This window comes from Oncorhynchus kisutch, linkage group LG19 (genome assembly GCF_002021735.2).
Source record: "Oncorhynchus kisutch isolate 150728-3 linkage group LG19, Okis_V2, whole genome shotgun sequence".
NCBI classification, from domain to species: Eukaryota; Metazoa; Chordata; class Actinopteri; order Salmoniformes; family Salmonidae; genus Oncorhynchus; species Oncorhynchus kisutch.
In genome coordinates, this window is record NC_034192.2 from 57,223,592 (window position 1) to 57,245,163 (window position 21,572).

General features: G+C 42.8%; 1 protein-coding gene across 1 annotated transcript in view; it reads left to right on the plus strand.

Annotated features, from left to right (window-relative positions):
* LOC109865063 (zinc finger protein 185) overlaps window positions 1–21,572 on the plus strand; it is a 43,201-nt gene that overhangs the window by 17,989 nt on the left and 3,640 nt on the right. Inside the window, exons 15-18 of the mRNA XM_031798002.1 lie at window positions 4,584–4,649; window positions 12,595–12,618; window positions 13,968–14,042; window positions 14,653–14,784. Coding sequence (XP_031653862.1) covers window positions 4,584–4,649; window positions 12,595–12,618; window positions 13,968–14,042; window positions 14,653–14,784 — 297 coding nt within the window. The remainder of the gene's footprint in view (window positions 1–4,583; window positions 4,650–12,594; window positions 12,619–13,967; window positions 14,043–14,652; window positions 14,785–21,572) is intronic.

The window sequence follows — 21,572 nt, forward strand, 5'->3', positions numbered from 1 at the left end:
TAGCGAGGGCCAGCCGACTAGAGCATACAAGTCGCAGTGGTGCCGAAGGTATATAGAATGGTGTCGTCTGCGTAGAGGTGGATCAGGGAATCGCCCGCAGCAAGAGCAACATCATTGATATACACAGAGAAAAGAGTCGGCCCGAGAATTGAACCCTGTGGCACCCCCATAGAGACTGCCAGAGGACCAGACAGCATGCCCTCCGATTTCACGCACTGAACTCTGTCTGCAAAGTAATTGGTGAACCAGGCAAGGCAGTCATCCGAAAAACCGAGGCTCCTGAGTCTGCCGATAAGAATATGGTGATTGACAGAGTCGAAAGCCTTGGCAAGGTCGATGAAGACGGCTGCACAGTACTGTCTTTTATCGATGGCGGTTATGATATCGTTGAGTACCTTGAGTGTGGCTGAGGTGCACCCATGACCGGCTCGGAAACCAGATTGCACAGCGGAGAAGGTGCGGTGGGATTCGAGATGGTCAGTGACCTGTTTGTTGACTTGGCTTTCGAAGACCTTAGATAGGCAGGGCAGGATGGATATAGGTCTGTAACAGTTTGGGTCCAGGGTGTCTCCCCCTTTGAAGAGGGGGATGACTGCGGCAGCTTTCCAATCCTTGGGGATCTCAGACGATATGAAAGAGAGGTTGAACAGGCTGGTAATAGGGGTTGCGACAATGGTGGCAGATAGTTTCAGAAATAGAGGGTCCAGATTGTCAAGCCCAGCGGATTTGTACGGGTCCAGGTTTTGCAGCTCTTTCAGAACATCTGCTATCTGGATTTGGTTAAAGGAGAACCTGGAGAGGCTTGGGAGAGGAGCTGCGGGGGGGGGCGGAGCTGTTGGCCGAGGTTGAAGTAGCCAGGCGGAAGGCATGGCCAGCCGTTGAGAAATGCTTATTGAAGTTTTCGATAATCATGGATTTATCAGTGGTGACCGTGTTACCTAGCCTCAGTGCAGTGGGCAGCTGGGAGGAGGTGCTCTTGTTCTCCATGGACTTCACAGTGTCCCAGAACTTTTTGGAGTTGGAGCTACAGGATGCAAACTTCTGCCTGAAGAAGCTGGCCTTAGCTTTCCTGACTGACTGCGTGTATTGGTTCCGGACTTCCCTGAACAGTTGCATATCACGGGGACTATTCGATGCTATTGCAGTCCGCCACAGGATGTTTTTGTGCTGGTCGAGGGCAGTCAGGTCTGGGGTGAACCAAGGGCTGTATCTGTTCTTAGTTCTGCATTTTTTGAACGGAGCATGCTTATCTAAAATGGTGAGGAAGTTACTTTTAAAGAATGACCAGGCATCCTCAACTGACGGGATGAGGTCGATGTCCTTCCAGGATACCCGGGCCAGGTCGATTAGAAAGGCCTGCTCACAGAAGTGTTTTAGGGAGCGTTTGACAGTGATGAGGGGTGGTCGTTTGACTGCGGCTCCGTAGCGGATACAGGCAATGAGGCAGTGATCGCTGAGATCCTGGTTGAAGACAGCGGAGGTGTATTTGGAGGGCCAGTTGGTCAGGATGACGTCTATGAGGGTGCCCTTGTTTACAGAGTTAGGGTTGTACCTGCCACTACTAAATCTACTACTACTACTACTACCTGCCACTACTAAATCTACTACTACTAATACTACCTGTCACTACTAAATCTACTACTACTACTACTACCTGCCACTACTAAATCTACTACTACTACCTGCCACTACTAAATCTACTACTACTACTACCTGCCACTACTAAATCTACTACTACTACTACCTGCCACTACTAAATCTACTACTACTACTACTACCTGCCACTACTAAATCTACTACTACTACTACCTGCCACTACTAAATCTACTACTACTACTACTACCTGCCACTACTAAATCTACTACTACTACTACCTGCCACTACTAAATCTACTACTACTACTACTACCTGCCACTACTAAATCTACTACTACTACTACCTGCCACTACTAAATCTACTACTACTACTACTACCTGCCACTACTAAATCTACTACTACTACTACTACTACCTGCCACTACTAAATCTACTACTACTACTATTACCTGTCTGTCTCTACTAAATCTACTACTACTACCTGCCACTACTAAATCTACTACTACTAATACTACCTGTCACTACTAAATCTACTACTACTACCTGCCACTACTAAATCTACTACTACTAATACTACCTGTCACTACTAAATCTACTACTACTGCCTGTCACTACTAAATCTACTACTACTGCCTGCCACTACTAAATCTACTACTACCTGCTACTACTAAATCTACTACTGTCACGGTCGTCCTCCTCTTCATCTGAAGAGGAGAGGCGAGAAGGATCAGAGGACCAAAACGCGGCGTTGTATGTGTTCATAGTGAATATTTAATTAAAGACAGTACTGAACACTGCATACAAAAACAATAAACAAATAACGACCGTGAAGCTACAAATGAGACCTGTGCTGACACAAGCCACTAACATAGACAATTACCCACAAACAAACAGTGCAACCCAGGCTACCTAAGTATGATTCTCAATCAGAGACAACTAATGACACTTGCCTCTGATTGAGAACCATACTAGGTCGAAACATAGAAATACCCAAATCATAGAAAATCAAACATAGACTGCCCACCCCAACTCACGCCCTGACCATACTAAATAATGAATACAAAACAAAGGAAATAAAGGTCAGAACGTGACAACTACTACTACTACTGCCTGCCACTACTAAATCTACTACTACTGCTACTACTACCACCTGCCACTACCAAATCTACTACTATTATTATTACAACTACTACTACTACCTGCCACTACTAAATCTACTACTACTACATGCCACTACTAAATCTACTACTACTGCTACTACTGCTACTACTAAATCTACTACTACTGCCTGCCACTACTAAATCTACTACTACTGCTACTACTAAATCTACTACTACTGCTACTACTAAATCTACTACTACTACTACTAAATCTACTACTACTACTGCTACTACTACTGCCTGCCACTACTAAATCTACCACTACTACTAAATCTACTACTACCTGCTACTACTACCACCTGCCACTACTAAATCTACTGCTACTGTTACTGCCTGCCACTACTAAATCTACTACTACTGCTAATACTACTACTACTACTACTACTACTACTACTACTACTACTACTACTACTACTACTACTACTACTAAATCTACTACTACTACTACTACCACTACTACCACTACTACTACTACTACTACTACTGTTAGATATACTGTACCTGTCTACTGAGAGAGACCACCTGTTAGATATACTGTACCTGTCTACTGAGAGAGACCACCTGTTAGATATACTGTACCTGTCTACTGAGAGAGAACACCTGTTAGATATACTGTACCTGTCTACTGAGAGACCACCTGTTAGATATACTGTACCTGTCTACTGAGAGAGACCACCTGTTAGATATACTGTACCTGTCTTACTGAGAGAGAACACCTGTTAGATATACTGTACCTGTCTACTGAGAGAGAACACCTGTTAGATATACTGTACCTGTCTACTGAGAGACCACCTGTTAGATATACTGTACCTGTCTACTGAGAGAGACCACCTGTTAGATATACTGTACCTGTCTACTGAGAGAGAACACCTGTTAGATATACTGTACCTGTCTACTGAGAGAGAACACCTGTTAGATATGCTGTACCTGTCTACTGAGAGAGACCACCTGTTAGATATACTGTACCTGTCTACTGAGAGAGACCACCTGTTAGATATACTGTACCTGTCTACTGAGAGAGACCACCTGTTAGATATACTGTACCTGTCTACTGAGAGAGACCACCTGTTAGATATACTGTACCTGTCTACTGAGAGAGACCACCTGTTAGATATACTGTACCTGTCTACTGAGAGAGAACACCTGTTAGATATACTGTACCTGTCTACTGAGAGAGACCACCTGTTAGATATACTGTACCTGTCTACTGAGAGAGACCACCTGTTAGATATACTGTACCTGTCTACTGAGAGAGACCACCTGTTAGATATACTGTACCTGTCTACTGAGAGAGAACACCTGTTAGATATACTGTACCTGTCTACTGAGAGAGACCACCTGTTAGATATACTGTACCTGTCTACTGAGAGACCACCTGTTAGATATACTGTACCTGTCTACTGAGAGAGACCACCTGTTAGATATACTGTACCTGTCTACTGAGACCACCTGTTAGATATACTGTACCTGTCTACTGAGAGACCACCTGTTAGATATACTGTACCTGTCTACTGAGAGAGACCACCTGTTAGATATACTGTACCTGTCTACTGAGAGAGACCACCTGTTAGATATACTGTACCTGTCTACTGAGAGAGAACACCTGTTAGATATACTGTACCTGTCTACTGAGAGACCACCTGTTAGATATACTGTACCTGTCTACTGAGAGAGAACACCTGTTAGATATACTGTACCTGTCTACTGAGAGAGAGACCACCTGTTAGATATACTGTACCTGTCTACTGAGAGACATTGTGCTTGTAAATTATTTTACGTTTTGGATTACACTTGTATGTATGATGTCTTAATGGTGTGTGTGTTGTAGGTCATCTCACAGTGATTCACCGTGGGATAGATGGAGTGCACCAACTGTCTATAAAGAGGAGGACAGGTATGTACCTATATAATATTACAACCTCTATAGGACTATTTAGTCATATTGACGTCTTTATATTACAACACAATGTCTTTAATCATTGACTAACATAATGTTAGAAGCATGTCAGACAGAGAGAGGAAGGAGAGAGAGGGGAAAATACCAGAGAGAGACTGAGAATGAGAGAGAGACTGAGAATGAGAGAGAGACAGAGAATGAGAGAGAGATGAAAGAGTGAGTGAGGTAATTGTTAACTGAGAGATGCAGTATGACTAAAATGGAGGAGAGGAGAGGTCGGTCAGAGGAGAGGTCGGTCAGAGGAGAGGTCATCCAGAGGAGAGGTCATCCAGAGGAGAGGTCGGTCAGAGGAGAGGTCGGTCAGAGGAGAGGTCGGTCAGAGGAGAGGTCGGTCAGGGAAGGTAACACTATAGTGAAGAGGTTTCAGACCACACCTTTCTCAGCCAGTAAAGCAGCTAGAGAAACATCATCACCAAGTTAGAAGAAGAAGTGACAAGTTAGAAGAAGAAGAAGTGACAAGTTAGAAGAAGAGGTGACAAGTTAGAAGAAGAAGTGACAAGTTAGAAGAAGAGGTGACAAGTTAGAAGAAGAAGTGACAAGTTAGAAGAAGAGGTGACAAGTTAGAAGAAGAAGTGACAAGTTAGAAGAAGAAGTGACAAGTTAGAAGAAGAAGAAGAAGTGACAAGTTAGAAGAAGAAGAGGTGACAAGTTAGAAGAAGAAGTGACAAGTTAGAAGAAGAAGTGACAAGTTAGAAGAAGAAGTGACAAGTTAGAAGAAGAAGTGACAAGTTAGAAGAAGAAGAAGTGACAAGTTAGAAGAAGAAGAAGTGACAAGTTAGAAGAAGAAGAAGTGACCAAGTTAGAAGAAGAAGTGACAAGTTAGAAGAAGAAGTGACAAGTTAGAAGAAGAAGTGACAAGTTAGAAGAAGAAGTGACAAGTTAGAAGAAGAAGAAGTGACAAGTTAGAAGAAGAAGAAGTGACAAGTTAGAAGAAGAAGAAGTGACAAGTTAGAAGAAGAAGAAGTGACAAGTTAGAAGAAGAAGAAGTGACAAGTTAGAAGAAGAAGAAGTGACAAGTTAGAAGAAGAAGTGACAAGTTAGAAGAAGAAGAAGTGACAAGTTAGAAAGAAGAAGTGACAAGTTAGAAGAAGAAGAAGAAGTGACAAGTTAGAAGAAGAAGAGGTGACAAGTTAGAAGAAGAAGTGACAAGTTAGAAGAAGAAGTGACAAGTTAGAAGAGGTGACAAGTTAGAAGAAGAAGTGACAAGTTAGAAGAAGAAGTGACAAGTTAGAAGAAGAAGTGACAAGTTAGAAGAAGAAGTGACAAGTTAGAAGAAGAAGTGACAAGTTAGAAGAAGAAGTGACAAGTTAGAAGAAGAAGTGACAAGTTAGAAGAAGAAGAAGTGACAAGTTAGAAGAGGTGACAAGTTAGAGGAAGAAGTGACAAGTTAGAAGAAGAAGTGACAAGTTAGAAGAAGAAGAAGTGACAAGTTAGAAGAAGAAGAAGTGACAAGTTAGAAGAAGAAGAAGTGACAAGTTAGAAGAAGAAGAAGTGACAAGTTAGAAGAAGAAGAAGTGACAAGTTAGAGAGGTGACAAGTTAGAAGAAGTGACAAGTTAGAAGAAGAAGTGACAAGTTAGAAGAAGAAGTGGACAAGTTAGAAGAAGAAGTGACAAGTTAGAAGAAGAAGAAGTGACAAGTTAGAAGAAGAAGAAGTGACAAGTTAGAAGAAGAAGAAGTGACAAGTTAGAAGAAGAAGAAGTGACAAGTTAGAAGAAGAAGAAAGTGACAAGTTAGAAGAAGAAGAAGTGACAAGTTAGAAGAAGAAGAAGTGACAAGTTAGAAGAAGAAGAAGTGACAAGTTAGAAGAAGAAGAAGTGACAAGTTAGAAGAAGAAGAAGTGACAAGTTAGAAGAAGAAGTGACAAGTTAGAAGAAGAGAAGTGACAAGTTAGAAGAAGAAGAAGTGACAAGTTAGAAGAAGAGAAGTGACAAGTTAGAAAGAAGAAGTGACAAGTTAGAAAAGAAGTGACAAGCTTAGAAGAAGAAGAAGTGACAAGTTAGAAGAAGAAGAAGTGACAAGTTAGAAGAAGAAGAAGTGACAAGTTAGAAGAAGAAGAAGTGACAAGTTAGAAGAAGAAGAAGTGACAAGTTAGAAGAAGAAGAGGTGACAAGTTAGAAGAAGAAGTGACAAGTTAGAAGAAGAAGTGACAAGTTAGAAGAAGAAGAAGTGACAAGTTAGAAGAAGAAGAAGTGACAAGTTAGAAGAAGAAGTGACAAGTTAGAAAGAGTTGACAAGTTAGAAGAAGAAGAAGTGACAAGTTAGAAGAAGAAGAAGTGACAAGTTAGAAGAAGAAGAAGTGACAAGTTAGAAGAAGAAGAGGTGACAAGTTAGAAGAAGTGACAAGTTAGAAGAAGTGACAAGTTAGAAGAAGAAGAAGTGACAAGTTAGAAGAAGAAGAAGTGACAAGTTAGAAGAAGAAGAAGTGACAAGTTAGAGAAGAAGAAGTGACAAGTTAGAAGAAGAAGAGGTGACAAGTTAGAAGAAGTGACAAGTTAGAAGAAGAAGTGACAAGTTAGAAGAAGAAGTGACAAGTTAGAAGAAGAAGAGGTGACAAGTTAGAAGAAAGAAGAAGTGACAAGTTAGAAGAGGTGACAAGTTAGAAGAAGAAGTGACAAGTTAGAAGAAGTGACAAGTTAGAAGAAGAAGAGTGACAAGTTAGAAGAAGAAGAGGTGACAAGTTAGAAGAAGAAGTGACAAGTTAGAAGAAGAAGAAGTGACAAGTTAGAAGAAGAAGAAGTGACAAGTTAGAAGAAGAAGAAGTGACAAGTTAGAAGAAGAAGTGACAAGTTAGAAGAAGAAGTGACAAGTTTAGAAGAAGAAGAAGTGACAAGTTAGAAGAAGAAGTGACAAGTTAGAAGAAGAAGTGACAAGTTAAGAAGAAGTAAGAGGTGACAAGTTAGAAGAAGAAGTGACAAGTTAGAAGAAGAAGTGAAAGTTAGAAGAAGAAGAAGTGACAAGTTAGAAGAAGAAGAAGTGACAAGTTAGAAGAAGAAGAAGTGACAAGTTAGAAGAAGAAGAAGTGACAAGTTAGAAGAAGAAGAAGTGACAAGTTAGAAGAAGAAGAAGTGACAAGTTAGAAGAAGAAGAAGTGACAAGTTAGAAGAAGAAGAGGTGACAAGTTAAAGAAGAAGTGACAAGTTAGAAGAAGAAGTGACAAGTTAGAAGAAGAAGAAGTGACAAGTTAGAAGAAGAAAGAAGTGACAAGTTAGAAGAAGAAGTGACAAGTTAGAAGAGTTGACAAGTTAGAAGAAGAAGAAGTGACAAGTTAGAAGAAGAAGAAGTGACAAGTTAGAAGAAGAAGAAGTGACAAGTTAGAAGAGAAGAGGTGACAAGTTAGAAGAAGTGACAAGTTAGAAGAAGAAGAAGTGACAAGTTAGAAGAAGAAGAAGTGACAAGTTAGAAGAAGAAGAAGTGACAAGTTAGAAGAAGAAGAAGTGACAAGTTAGAAGAAGAAGAAGTGACAAGTTAGAAGAAGAAGAGGGTGACAAGTTAGAAAGAAGTGACAAGTTAGAAGAAGAAGTGACAAGTTAGAAGAAGAAGAGGTGACAAGTTAGAAGAAGAAGAGGTGACAAGTTAGAAGAAGAAGAAGTGACAAGTTAGAAGAGGTGACAAGTTAGAAGAAGAAGTGACAAGTTAGAAGAAGTGACAAGTTAGAAGAAGAAGAGGTGACAAGTTAGAAAGAAGAGGTGACAAGTTAGAAGAAGAAGAGGTGACAAGTTAGAAGAGTTGACAAGTTAGAAGAAGAAGAGGTGACAAGTTAGAAGAGGTGACAAGTTAGAAGAAGAAGAGGTGACAAGTTAGAAGAAGAAGAAGTGACAAGTTAGAAGAAGAAGAGGTGACAAGTTAGAAGAAGAAGAGGTGACAAGTTAGAAGAGGGTGGCAAGTTAGAAGAAGAAGAAGTGACAAGTTAGAAGAAGAAGAGGTGACAAGTTAGAAGAGGTGACAAGTTAGAAGAAGAAGAAGTGACAAGTTAGAAGAAGAGGTGACAAGTTAGAAGAAGAAGAGGTGACAAGTTAGAAGAAGAAGAAGTGACAAGTTTAGAAGAGGTGACAAGTTAGAAGAAGAAGTGACAAGTTAGAAAGAAGTGAACAAGTTAGAAGAAGAAAAGTGACAAGTTAGAAGAAGAAGAAGTGACAAGTTAGAAGAAGAAGAAGTGACAAGTTAGAAGAAGAAGAAGTGACAAGTTAAGAAGAAGAAGTGACAAGTTAGAAGAGAAGAAGTGACAAGTTAGAAGAAGAAGAAGTGACAAGTTAGAAGAAGAAGAGTGGACAAGTTAGAAGAAGAAGTGACAAGTTAGAAGAAGAAGAAGTGACAAGTTAGAAGAAGAAGAAGTGACAAGTTAGAAGAAGAAGAAGTGACAAGTTAGAAGAAGAAGAAGTGACAAGGTTAGAAGAAGAAGAAGTGACAAGTTTAGAAGAAGAAGAAGTGACAATTAAGAAGAAGAGTGACAAGTTAGAAGAAGAAGGTGACAAGTTAGAAGAAGAAGTGACAAGTTAGAAGAAGAAGAAGTGACAAGTTAGAAGAAGAAGAAGTGACAAGTTAGAAGAAGAAGAAGTGACAAGTTAGAAGAAGAAGAAGTGACAAGTTAGAAGAAGAAGAAGTGACAAGTTAGAAGAAGTGACAAGTTAGAAGAAGAAGTGACAAGTTAGAAGAAGAAGAGGTGACAAGTTAGAAGAAGAAGAGGTGACAAGTTAGAAGAAGAAGAAGTGACAAGTTAGAAGAGGTGACAAGTTAGAAGAAGAAGTGACAAGTTAGAAGAAGTGACAAGTTAGAAGAAGAAGAGGTGACAAGTTAGAAGAAGAGAGGTGACAAGTTAGAAGAAGAAGTGACAAGTTAGAAGAAGAAGAAGTGACAAGTTAGAAGAAGAAGAAGTGACAAGTTAGAAGAAGAAGAAGTGACAAGTTAGAAGAAGAAGTGACAAGTTAGAAGAAGAAGTGACAAGTTAGAAGAAGAAGAAGTGACAAGTTAGAAGAAGAAGTGACAAGTTAGAAGAAGAAGTGACAAGTTAGAAGAAGAAGAGGTGACAAGTTAGAAGAAGAAGTGACAAGTTAGAAGAAGAAGTGACAAGTTAGAAGAAGAAGAAGTGACAAGTTAGAAGAAGAAGAAGTGACAAGTTAGAAGAAGAAGAAGTGACAAGTTAGAAGAAGAAGAAGTGACAAGTTAGAAGAAGAAGAAGTGACAAGTTAGAAAGAAGAAGAAGTGACAAGTTAGAAAGAAGAAGAAGTGACAAGTTAGAAGAAGAAGAGGTGACAAGTTAAAGAGAAGTGACAAGTTAGAAGAAGAAGTGACAAGTTAGAAGAAGAAGAAGTGACAAGTTAGAAGAAGAAGAAGTGACAAGTTAGAAGAAGAAGTGACAAGTTAGAAAGAGTTGACAAGTTAGAAGAAGAAGAAGTGACAAGTTAGAAGAAGAAGAAGGTGACAAGTTAGAAGAAGAAGAAGTGACAAGTTAGAAGAAGAAGAGGTGACAAGTTAGAAGAAGTGACAAGTTAGAAGAAGAAGAAGTGACAAGTTAGAAGAAGAAGAAGTGACAAGGTTAGAAGAAGAAGAAGTGACAAGTTAGAAGAAGAAGAAGTGACAAGTTAGAAGAAGAAGAAGTGACAAGTTAGAAGAAGAAGTGACAAGTTAGAAGAAGTGACAAGTTAGAAGAAGAAGTGACAAGTTAGAAGAAGAAGAGGTGACAAGTTAGAAGAAGAAGAGGTGACAAGTTAGAAGAAGAAGAAGTGACAAGTTAGAAGAGGTGACAAGTTAGAAGAAGAAGTGACAAGTTAGAAGAATGACAAGTTAGAAGAGAAAGAGGTGACAAGTTAGAAGAAGAAGAGGTGACAAGTTAGAAGAAGAAGAGGTGACAAGTTAGAAGAGTGACAGTTAGAAGAAGAAGAGGTGACAAGTTAGAAGAGGTGACAAGTTAGAAGAAGAATGAGGTGACAAGTTAGAAGAAGAAGAAGTGACAAGTTAGAAGAAGAAGAGGTGACAAGTTAGAAGAAGAAGAGGTGACAAGTTAGAAGAGGGTGGCAAGTTAGAAGAAGAAGAAGTGACAGTTAGAAGAAGAAGAGGTGACAAGTTAGAAGAGGTGACAAGTTAGAAGAAGAAGAAGTGACAAGTTAGAAGAAGAAGAGGTGACAAGTAGAAGAAGAAGAGGTGACAAGTTAGAAGAAGAAGAAGTGACAAGTTAGAAGAGGTGACAAGTTAGAAGAAGAAGTGACAAGTTAGAAGAAGTGACAAGTTAGAAGAAGAAGAGGTGACAAGTTAGAAGAAGAAGTGACAAGTTAGAAGAAGAAGAAGTGACAAGTTAGAAGAAGAAAGAGTGACAAGTTAGAAGAAGAAGAAGTGACAAGTTAGAAGAAGAAGTGACAAGTTAGAAGAAGAAGTGACAAGTTAGAAGAAGAAGAAGTGACAAGTTAGAAGAAGAAGTGACAAGTTAGAAGAAGAAGGTGACAAGTTAGAAGAAGAAGAGGTGACAAGTTAGAAGAAGAAGTGACAAGTTAGAAGAAGAAGTGACAAGTTAGAAGAAGAAGTGACAAGTTAGAAGAAGAAGAAGTGACAAGTTAGAAGAAGAAGAAGTGACAAGTTAGAAGAAGAAGAAGTGACAAGTTAGAAGAAGAAGAAGTGACAAGTTAGAAGAAGAAGAAGTGACAAGTTAGAAGAAGAAGAAGTGACAAGTTAGAAGAAGAAGAAGTGACAAGTTAGAAGAGAAGAGGTGACAAGTTAGAAGAAGAAGTGACAAGTTAGAAGAAGAAGTGACAAGTTAGAAGAAGAAGAAGTGACAAGTTAGAAGAAGAAGAAGTGACAAGTTAGAAGAAGAAGAAGTGACAAGTTAGAAGAAGAAGTGACAAGTTAGAAGAGTTGACAAGTTAGAAGAAGAGAAGTGACAAGTTAGAAGAAGAAGAAGTGACAAGTTAGAAGAAGAAGAAGTGACAAGTTAGAAGAAGAAGAGGTGACAAGTTAGAAGAAGTGACAAGTTAGAAGAAGAAGAAGTGACAAGTTAGAAGAAGAAGAAGTGACAAGTTAGAAGAAGAAGAAGTGACAAGTTAGAAGAAGAAGAAGTGACAAGTTAGAAGAAGAAGAGGTGACAAGTTAGAAGAAGTGACAAGTTAGAAGAAGAAGTGACAAGTTAGAAGAAGAAGAGGTGACAAGTTAGAAGAAGAAGAGGTGACAAGTTAGAAGAAGAAGAGGTGACAAGTTAGAAGAAGAAGAAGTGACAAGTTAGAAGAGGTGACAAGTTAGAAGAAGAAGTGACAAGTTAGAAGAAGTGACAAGTTAGAAGAAGAAGAGGTGACAAGTTAGAAGAAGAAGAGGTGACAAGTTAGAAGAAGAAGAGGTGACAAGTTAGAAGAGTTGACAAGTTAGAAGAAGAAGAAGGTGACAAGTTAGAAGAGGTGACAAGTTAGAAGAAGAAGAGGTGACAAGTTAGAAGAAGAAGAAGTGACAAGTTAGAAGAAGAAGAGGTGACAAGTTAGAAGAAGAAGAGGTGACAAGTTAGAAGAGGTGGCAAGTTAGAAGAAGAAGAAGTGACAAGTTAGAAGAAGAAGAGGTGACAAGTTAGAAGAGGTGACAAGTTAGAAGAAGAAGAAGTGACAAGTTAGAAGAAGAAGTGACAAGTTAGAAGAAGAAGAAGTGACAAGTTAGAAGAAGAAGAAGTGACAAGTTAGAAGAAGAAGTGACAAGTTAGAAGAAGAAGGAACACATTAGAGAACACTTAGATGAGAACCCACTGGGAACACACTGGTTGAATCAATGTTGTTTCCACGTAATTGTAATGAAATGACATTGAACCAACGTGGAATAGACGTTTGTGCCCAGTGTGAAGATGCGTGTTGGCTATTGAAAGCCATTCTCTAGAAATGGATGCTCTGACTGATATTACTGTCTCTCCATCACAGAGACCCAGAGCCTTCAATGGACCGGTGAGTGAGTCATGATCTGTCTTACACAACAACATGTTAATATCTCTAATGTTTTCCCTCATGCCTGTGATAGCACATCTTCTCGTTGTCTGCTGTAATCTAAAATCTTTACAACATTCTCTTACTGCTGTGGTAAGGAAACCTAATGCATGTTGGATATAAGTAAGTTAGGGACTCTACAATAGTAAGGAATCTATTGCTAGTAAGATAGGAAATTGAAATACGTGATATTGGGGGTACTAAAGGTATATCCAGGAGAAACTGTGAGGGTCATAGTACATCCAGGTTAATCAGGAGAAACTGTGAGGGTCATAGTACATCCAGGTTAATCAGGAGAAACTGTGAGGGTCATAGTACATCCAGGTTAATCAGGAGAAACTGTGAGGGTCATAGTACATCCAGGTTAATCAGGAGAAACTGTGAGGGTCATAGTACATCCAGGTTAATCATGAGAAACTGTGAGGGTCATAGTACATCCAGGTTAATCATGAGAAACTGTGAGGGTCATAGTACATCCAGGTTAATCAGGAGAAACTGTGAGGGTCATAGTACATCCAGGTTAATCAGGAGAAACTGTGAGGGTCATAGTACATCCAGGTTAATCAGGAGAAACTAGCCTGTCCTCTGTATCAATCATCTCTCATACTACTCATAGACATACCAGTATAGCCTGTCCTCTGTATCAATCCTCTCTCGTACTACTCATAGACATACCAGTATAGCCTGTCCTCTGTATCAATCCTCTCTCGTACTACTCATAGACATACCAGTATAGCCTGTCCTCTGTATCAATCCTCTCTCGTACTACTCATAGACATACCAGTATAGCCTGTCCTCTGTATCAATCCTCTCTCGTACTACTCATAGACATACCAGTATAGCCTGTCCTCTGTATCAATCCTCTCTCGTACTACTCATAGACATACCAGTATAGTCTGTCCTCTGTATCAATCCTCTCTCGTACTACTCATAGACATACCAGTATAGCCTGTCCTCTGTATCAATCCTCTCTCGTACTACTCATAGACATACCAGTATAGCCTGTCCTCTGTATCAATCCTCTCTCGTACTACTCATAGACATACCAGTATAGCCTGTCCTCTGTATCAATCCTCTCTCGTACTACTCATAGACATACCAGTATAGCCTGTCCTCTGTATCAATCCTCTCTCGTACTACTCATAGACATACCAGTATAGCCTGTCCTCTGTATCAATCCTCTCTCGTACTACTCATAGACATACCAGTATAGTCTATCCTGTATTTTTCTGTCCCATTCTGTTTCTCTGCTATGTTGTATTTCACCCCATAACGACACACTGTCTGATATACAGTATTATTTCCTCTAGTTCTAGCTCCTACTCCAGGACCTTGGACAGTTCTGCCAACCAGAGACCCAAGGCACCAGACACCGAGTCCAAGAAGTGAGTGAATCATGAGAAGGATTGGAAGTACAGTTAGTTATAACTATTAGCCTAGTAGTGATGGTTACTATGTGATGGTTACTATCATGTGATGGTTACTATGTGATGGGTACTATTTGTGATGGTTACAATAAATTAAGTCTATCTCGACCCTCTACCCATCCTCTCTCTTTCATTGCCTCTCTCTCTCTTTCATTACCTCTCTCTCTTTCATTGTCTCTCTCTCTCTTGCATTCCCTCTCTCTCTCTTTCATTGCCTCTCTCTCTCTTGCATTCCCTCTCTCTCTCTTTCATTGCCTCTCTCTTTCATTACTCCTCTCTCTCTTTCATTGCCTCTCTTTCATTATCCCTCTCTCTCTTTCATTGCCTCTTTCTCTTTCATTGCCTCTCTCTCTCTTTCCTTGCCTCTCTCTCGCTTTCTTTGCCTCTCTCTCTCTTTCCTTGCCTCTCTCTCTCTTTCCTTGCCTCTCTCTCTCTTGCATTCCCCCCTCTCTTTCATTGCCTCTCTCTCTCTGTCATTGCCTCTCTCTCTGTCATTGCCTCTCTCTCTGTCATTACCTCTCTCTCTTTCATTGCCTCTCTCTCTCATTCCCTCTCTCTCCTCCCTCAGGTGTTTTGTGTACCTGAAGGAGTATGTGGACGTTACAGATCTAACCAAGCACAACACTAGAGACAACGATCCTGACTATGTAACGTCTAGTTCTACCAGCCATTCCTACAGTAGCCCCTCCTCTTACACCAGGTAACAATAATTTGTCCAAGCCCCAGTTTGCAAACAACCCATAGGCCCTTGTTGTTTAAATCTGAAGGAACCCAGATAGGTGTAATGAACACGGCAGAAGGTTAGCTACAAGGTTAGCTGGGTGGAGTGGAATCATCACCATATGCAAAACCAAACTTTATTGCTTACGCATATCTGGTTCCTTCAGATCGGCAAACACCAAGTGGTATGGACACCAAGGTTATTATAGTCAACAAAAACTGAAACTAAAATAAAACTATAGTAGGAAAAACTATTTAGTAAACTGAAATAAACATTTTAACGAAAAACAAACTATCTTTGACTGCAAAAATTAAATAAAAACCATCAAATGATGTTTTGTTTTAGTTGTTTTCATCTTAACCTTGTGCAAAAATCAAATGGTGTTTTCAAGCTGTTTTTCCTAATGGGTTTTCCGAGCTTCTGAATCTTGCGGGCAAAAGCTTCCGGTAGATGACGATGTTTCAAATAGGCCTAGCTTGTGCATCACTATCGCTAGCTAACAGGGATGAAATCAGAGGGCGAGCACGGAGCGCGACTGGGCCAAGCTAGAGCAGCTTGTGAAGTTGCTGGAGCCGTCCACACCGACCAACTTCAAACTGACAGCCAGACGCTCTCTGATGTGGCGTCGTGTCTCCTCAACCTTGAGGCACACTTGCAGTCACTACTGTTGCAAAACAGTTGGCACAGGTCCTCCTGAAGTCACTGCGTGAGCACCTCACATACATACTGAGTCCTCTGGCAGCCAACTTCAATCCAACCCCTGCAGCAGCTTGCCTGATGGACTCAAGAGTGTCTCTGGCACTTCGCCCAACAGAGATGAAGCCGCTGATAAGGGAATCAGAGTCTTTTGTACTTCAGGAAATCAGAGAGTACAGCCGTGGAGCAGCAGGACCCCAGTAAGATCCCAGCAAGATGAATTCAGCAAGCATCTCGACCACAGTGCATCAGAACAATAGCTTCCTCGCATCGAAGACTGTGCCTGAGGTCACTGTCCAGCCGGAGGATCAACCTGGCAGGGCCTTAAGTGTGAGGTGTGGAAATACCTGGAAGAGGTAAAGGAGGGCATGTTTACAGAGGCAAGTGTTTGTTTATCCAAAGCTGTGCCCTGTGGGACTGGATCTGGTTTCTGCCCCTGCATTCCAAGCTTTCTAAACCAGAACATCTTGTTTGGTTGAAAAGAAGAAAAAAATAAAACACCCACTCAATCAGGCTGGCTGGGAACTGATACACTCAATCAGGCTGGCTGGGAACTGATACACTCAATCAGGCTGGCTCAATCAGGCTGGCTGTGAACTGATACACTCAATCAGGCTGGCTCAATCAGGCTGGCTCAATCAGGCTGGCTCAATCAGGCTGGCTGGGAACTGATACACTCAATCAGGCTGGCTCAATCAGGCTGGCTGGGAACTGATACACTCAATCAGGCTGGCTGGGAACTGATACACTCAATCAGGCTGGCTCAATCAGGCTGGCTGTGAACTGATACACTCAATCAGGCTGGCTGGGAACTGATACACTCAATCAGGCTGGCTGGGAACTGATACACTCAATCAGGCTGGCTGGGAACTGATACACTCAATCAGGCTGGCTGGGAACTGATACACTCAATCAGGCTGGCTGGGAACTGATACACTCAATCAGGCTGGCTGTGAACTGATACACTCAATCAGGCTGGCTGGGAACTGATACACTCAATCAGGCTGGCTGGGAACTGATACACTCAATCAGGCTGGCTCAATCAGGCTGGCTGTGAACTGATACACTCAATCAGGCTGGCTGGGAACTGATACACTCAATCAGGCTGGCTGGGAACTGATACACTCAATCAGGCTGGCTGGGAACTGATATACTCAATCAGGCTGGCTGGGAACTGATACACTCAATCAGGCTGGCTGGGAACTGATACACTCAATCAGGCTGGCTGTGAACTGATACACTCAATCAGGCTGGCTGGGAACTGATACACTCAATCAGGCTGGCTGTGAACTGATACACTCAATCAGGCTGGCTGGGAACTGATACACTCAATCAGGCTGGCTGTGAACTGATACACTCAATCAGGCTGGCTCAATCAGGCTGGCTGTGAACTGATACACTCAATCAGGCTGGCTGTGAACTGATACACTCAATCAGGCTGGCTGTGAACTGATACACTCAATCAGGCTGGCTCAATCAGGCTGGCTGTGAACTGATACACTCAATCAGGCTGGCTGTGAACTGATACACTCAATCAGGCTGGCTGTGAACTGATACACTCAATCAGGCTGGCTGTGAACTGATACACACACATGCTGGCTGTGAACTGATACACTCAATCAGGCTGGCTGTGAACTGATACACTCAATCAGGCTGGCTGTGAACAGATACACACACAGGCTGGCTGTGAACTGATACACACACAGGCTGGCTGTGAACTGATACACACACAGTCTGGCTGTGAACTGATACACTCACAGGCTGGCTGTGAACTGATACACTCACAGGCTGGCTGTGAACTGATACACACACAGTCTGGCTGTGAACTGATACACTCACAGTCTGGCTGTGAACTGATACACTCAATCAGGCTGGCTGTGAACTGATACACACACAGGCTGGCTGTGAACTGATACACACACAGTCTGGCTGTGAACTGATACACTCAATCAGGCTGGCTGTGAACTGATACACACACAGGCTGGCTGTGAACTGATACACTCACAGTCTGGCTGTGAACTGATACACACACAGTCTGGCTGTGAACTGATACACTCAATCAGGCTGGCTGTGAACTGATACACACACAGGCTGGCTGTGAACTGATACACACACAGTCTGGCTGTGAACTGATACACACACAGTCTGGCTGGGAACTGATACACACATAGTCTGGCTGGGAACTGATACACACACAGTCTGGCTGGGAACTGATACACACACAGTCTGGCTGTGAACTGATACACACACAGTCTGGCTGTGAACTGATACACTCACAGTCTGGCTGGGAACTGATACACACACAGTCTGGCTGGGAACTGATACACACACAGTCTGGCTGGGAACTGATACACACACAGTCTGGCTGGGAACTGATACACTCACAGTCTGGCTGGGAACTGATACACACACAGTCTGGCTGGGAACTGATACACACACAGTCTGGCTGTGAACTGATACACACAGTCTGGCTGGGAACTGATACACACAGTCTGGCTGGGAACTGATACACTCACAGTCTGGCTGGGAACTGATACACACACAGTCTGGCTCGGAACTGATACACACACAGTCTGGCTCGGAACTGATACACACACAGTCTGGCTGGGAACTGATACACACACAGTCTGGCTGGGAACTGATACACACACAGTCTGGCTGGGAACTGATACACACACAGTCTGGCTGGGAACTGATACACACACAGTCTGGCTGTGAACTGATACACACACAGCCTGGCTGGGAACTGATACACACACAGCCTGGCTGGGAACTGATACACACAGTCTGGCTGGGAACTGATACACACACAGTCTGGCTGGGAACTGATACACACACAGTCTGGCTGGGAACTGATACACTCAGTCTGGCTGGGAACTGATACACACACAGTCTGGCTGGGAACTGATACACACACAGTCTGGCTGGGAACTGATACACACACAGTCTGGCTGGGAACTGATACACACACAGGCTGGCTGTGACCTGATACACACACAGTCTGGCTGTGAACTGATACACACACAGTCTGGCTGGGAACTGATACACACACAGTCTGGCTGTGAACTGATACACTCAATCAGGCTGGCTGTGAACTGATACACACACAGGCTGGCTGTGAACTGATACACACACAGTCTGGCTGTGAACTGATACACACACAGTCTGGCTGGGAACTGATACACACATAGTCTGGCTGGGAACTGATACACACACAGTCTGGCTGGGAACTGATACACACACAGTCTGGCTGTGAACTGATACACACACAGTCTGGCTGTGAACTGATACACTCACAGTCTGGCTGGGAACTGATACACACACAGTCTGGCTGGGAACTGATACACACACAGTCTGGCTGGGAACTGATACACACACAGTCTGGCTGGGAACTGATACACTCACAGTCTGGCTGTGAACTGATACACACACAGTCTGGCTGGGAACTGATACACACACAGTCTGGCTGTGAACTGATACACACACAGTCTGGCTGTGAACTGATACACACACAGTCTGGCTGGGAACTGATACACACACAGTCTGGCTGGGAACTGATACACACAGTCTGGCTGTGAACTGATACACACACAGTCTGGCTGGGAACTGATACACACACAGTCTGGCTGGGAACTGATACACACACAGTCTGGCTGGGAACTGATACACACACAGTCTGGCTGGGAACTGATACACACACAGTCTGGCTGGGAACTGATACACACACAGTCTGGCTGGGAACTGATACACTCAGTCAGGCTGGGAACTGATACACTCAGTCAGGCTGGGAACTGATACACACACAGTCTGGCTGGGAACTGATACACACACAGTCTGGCTGTGAACTGATACACACACAGTCTGGCTGGGAACTGATACACACACAGGCTGGCTGGGAACTGATACACACACAGTCTGGCTGGGAACTGATACACACACAGTCTGGCTGGGAACTGATACACACACAGTCTGGCTGGGAACTGATACACACACAGTCTGGCTGGGAACTGATACACTCAGTCAGGCTGGGAACTGATACACACACAGTCTGGCTGGGAACTGATACACACACAGTCTGGCTGGGAACTGATACACACACAGTCTGGCTGGGAACTGATACACACAGTCTGGCTGTGAACTGATACACTCACAGTCTGGCTGGGAACTGATACACACACAGTCTGGCTGGGAACTGATACACACACAGTCTGGCTGGGAACTGATACACTCACAGTCTGGCTGGGAACTGATACACACACAGTCTGGCTGGGAACTGATACACACACAGTCTGGCTGTGAACTGATACACACACAGTCTGTCTGGGAACTGATACACACAGTCTGGCTGGGAACTGATACACACACAGTCTGGCTCGGAACTGATACACACACAGTCTGGCTGGGAACTGATACACACACAGTCTGGCTGGGAACTGATACACACACAGTCTGGCTGGGAACTGATACACACACAGTCTGGCTGTGAACTGATACACACACAGTCTGGCTGGGAACTGATACACTCAGTCTGGCTGGGAACTGATACACACACAGTCTGGCTGGGAACTGATACACACACAGTCTTGCTGGGAACTGATACACACACAGTCTGGCTGGGAACTGATACACACACAGTCTGGCTGGGAACTGATACACACACAGTCTGGCTGGGAACTGATACACACACAGTCTGGCTGGGAACTGATACACACACAGTCTGGCTGGGAACTGATACACACACAGTCTGGCTGGGAACTGATACACACAGTCTGGCTGTGAACTGATACACACAGTCTGGCTGGGAACTGATACACACAGTCTGGCTGGGAACTGATACACACACAGTCTGGCTGGGAACTGATACACACACAGTCTGGCTGGGAACTGATACACACACAGTCTGGCTGGGAACTGATACACACACAGTCTGGCTGGGAACTGATACACACACAGTCTGGCTGGGAACTGATACACACACAGTCTGGCTGGGAACTGATACACACACAGTCTGGCTGGGAACTGATACACACAGTCTGGGAACTGATACACACACAGTCTGGCTGGGAACTGATACACACAGTCTGGGAACTGATACACACACAGTCTGGGAACTGATAGGTTTGTGAAGAAGTGTTGTGTTGCTTATGTTTTTGCTGCTGTTGCTTGCAGCTGTTTGTATTAAACCTGTTTGAAGGGGTTAGTCAGTGAAACATGTTTAACATTACATCATGTCAAATGTGCCCTGATTTAATGTGTTGTTTTTTCCTCTCTCATCTACTACTAAAGTTAAAGAAGCATTGGATTGGTGTAAACATTGGCAAGAGCCTTTCCTTCCACCATATTTCTTGCTCCAGTCTAGCCGTTTGTCCTTTAAATCCAACTCACATTAGGATTGTGTTAATATTTCAACCTAACCAATCCTGTGTCCTGGTCGTGGAGTTGTATGGAGTCCCGTGGTGGCCCAAAGCCCGTGTTAGCATGGGCAGCGCCATTGAGTATTTTCTCCATTTTGATTTAGTCAACTGGGCGGGACTTCCAACTTCATTAGCTGATCCCTCCTGATGACCCGGTTGGCATGACCTGATGACCCGATTGGAGTCGTGACAGCCGGGTCATCAGGTGGGATCAGCAAATTAACTTTACTTTTTGAACTAGAAAATTGACTATTTCAAGGTGGAGATGGTCTCAATGGTGCTGCCCATGTCCTCGCAGACACCATCATGACAGAGATACAGAGATGTTATGTCTATCCAAGTCTATGGTCCTGGCCCATCATCTTATGTATTACTGCCCCCAGTGGCAGGAAGTGATACATACATGGCTCCCAGCCTCCCACTAAAACCTCGGCCGGCCTGCTCATTAGGCAGGATTAGGCGGCAGACTGACGAGGGAAACAATTTCTTAGCTAAACTGACCAAGATGCACCTCCAACAACACATAAAACCAAACATAATTATACCCAATGACAATTTCTCTCAACCAGTGGCATATGGGCTTTTTAGGTGAGCTCTGATGCCACACTGTTATAAACAGTGGCCGCTTTGTCAAAGGCAGGAGCACAGCATATTTAT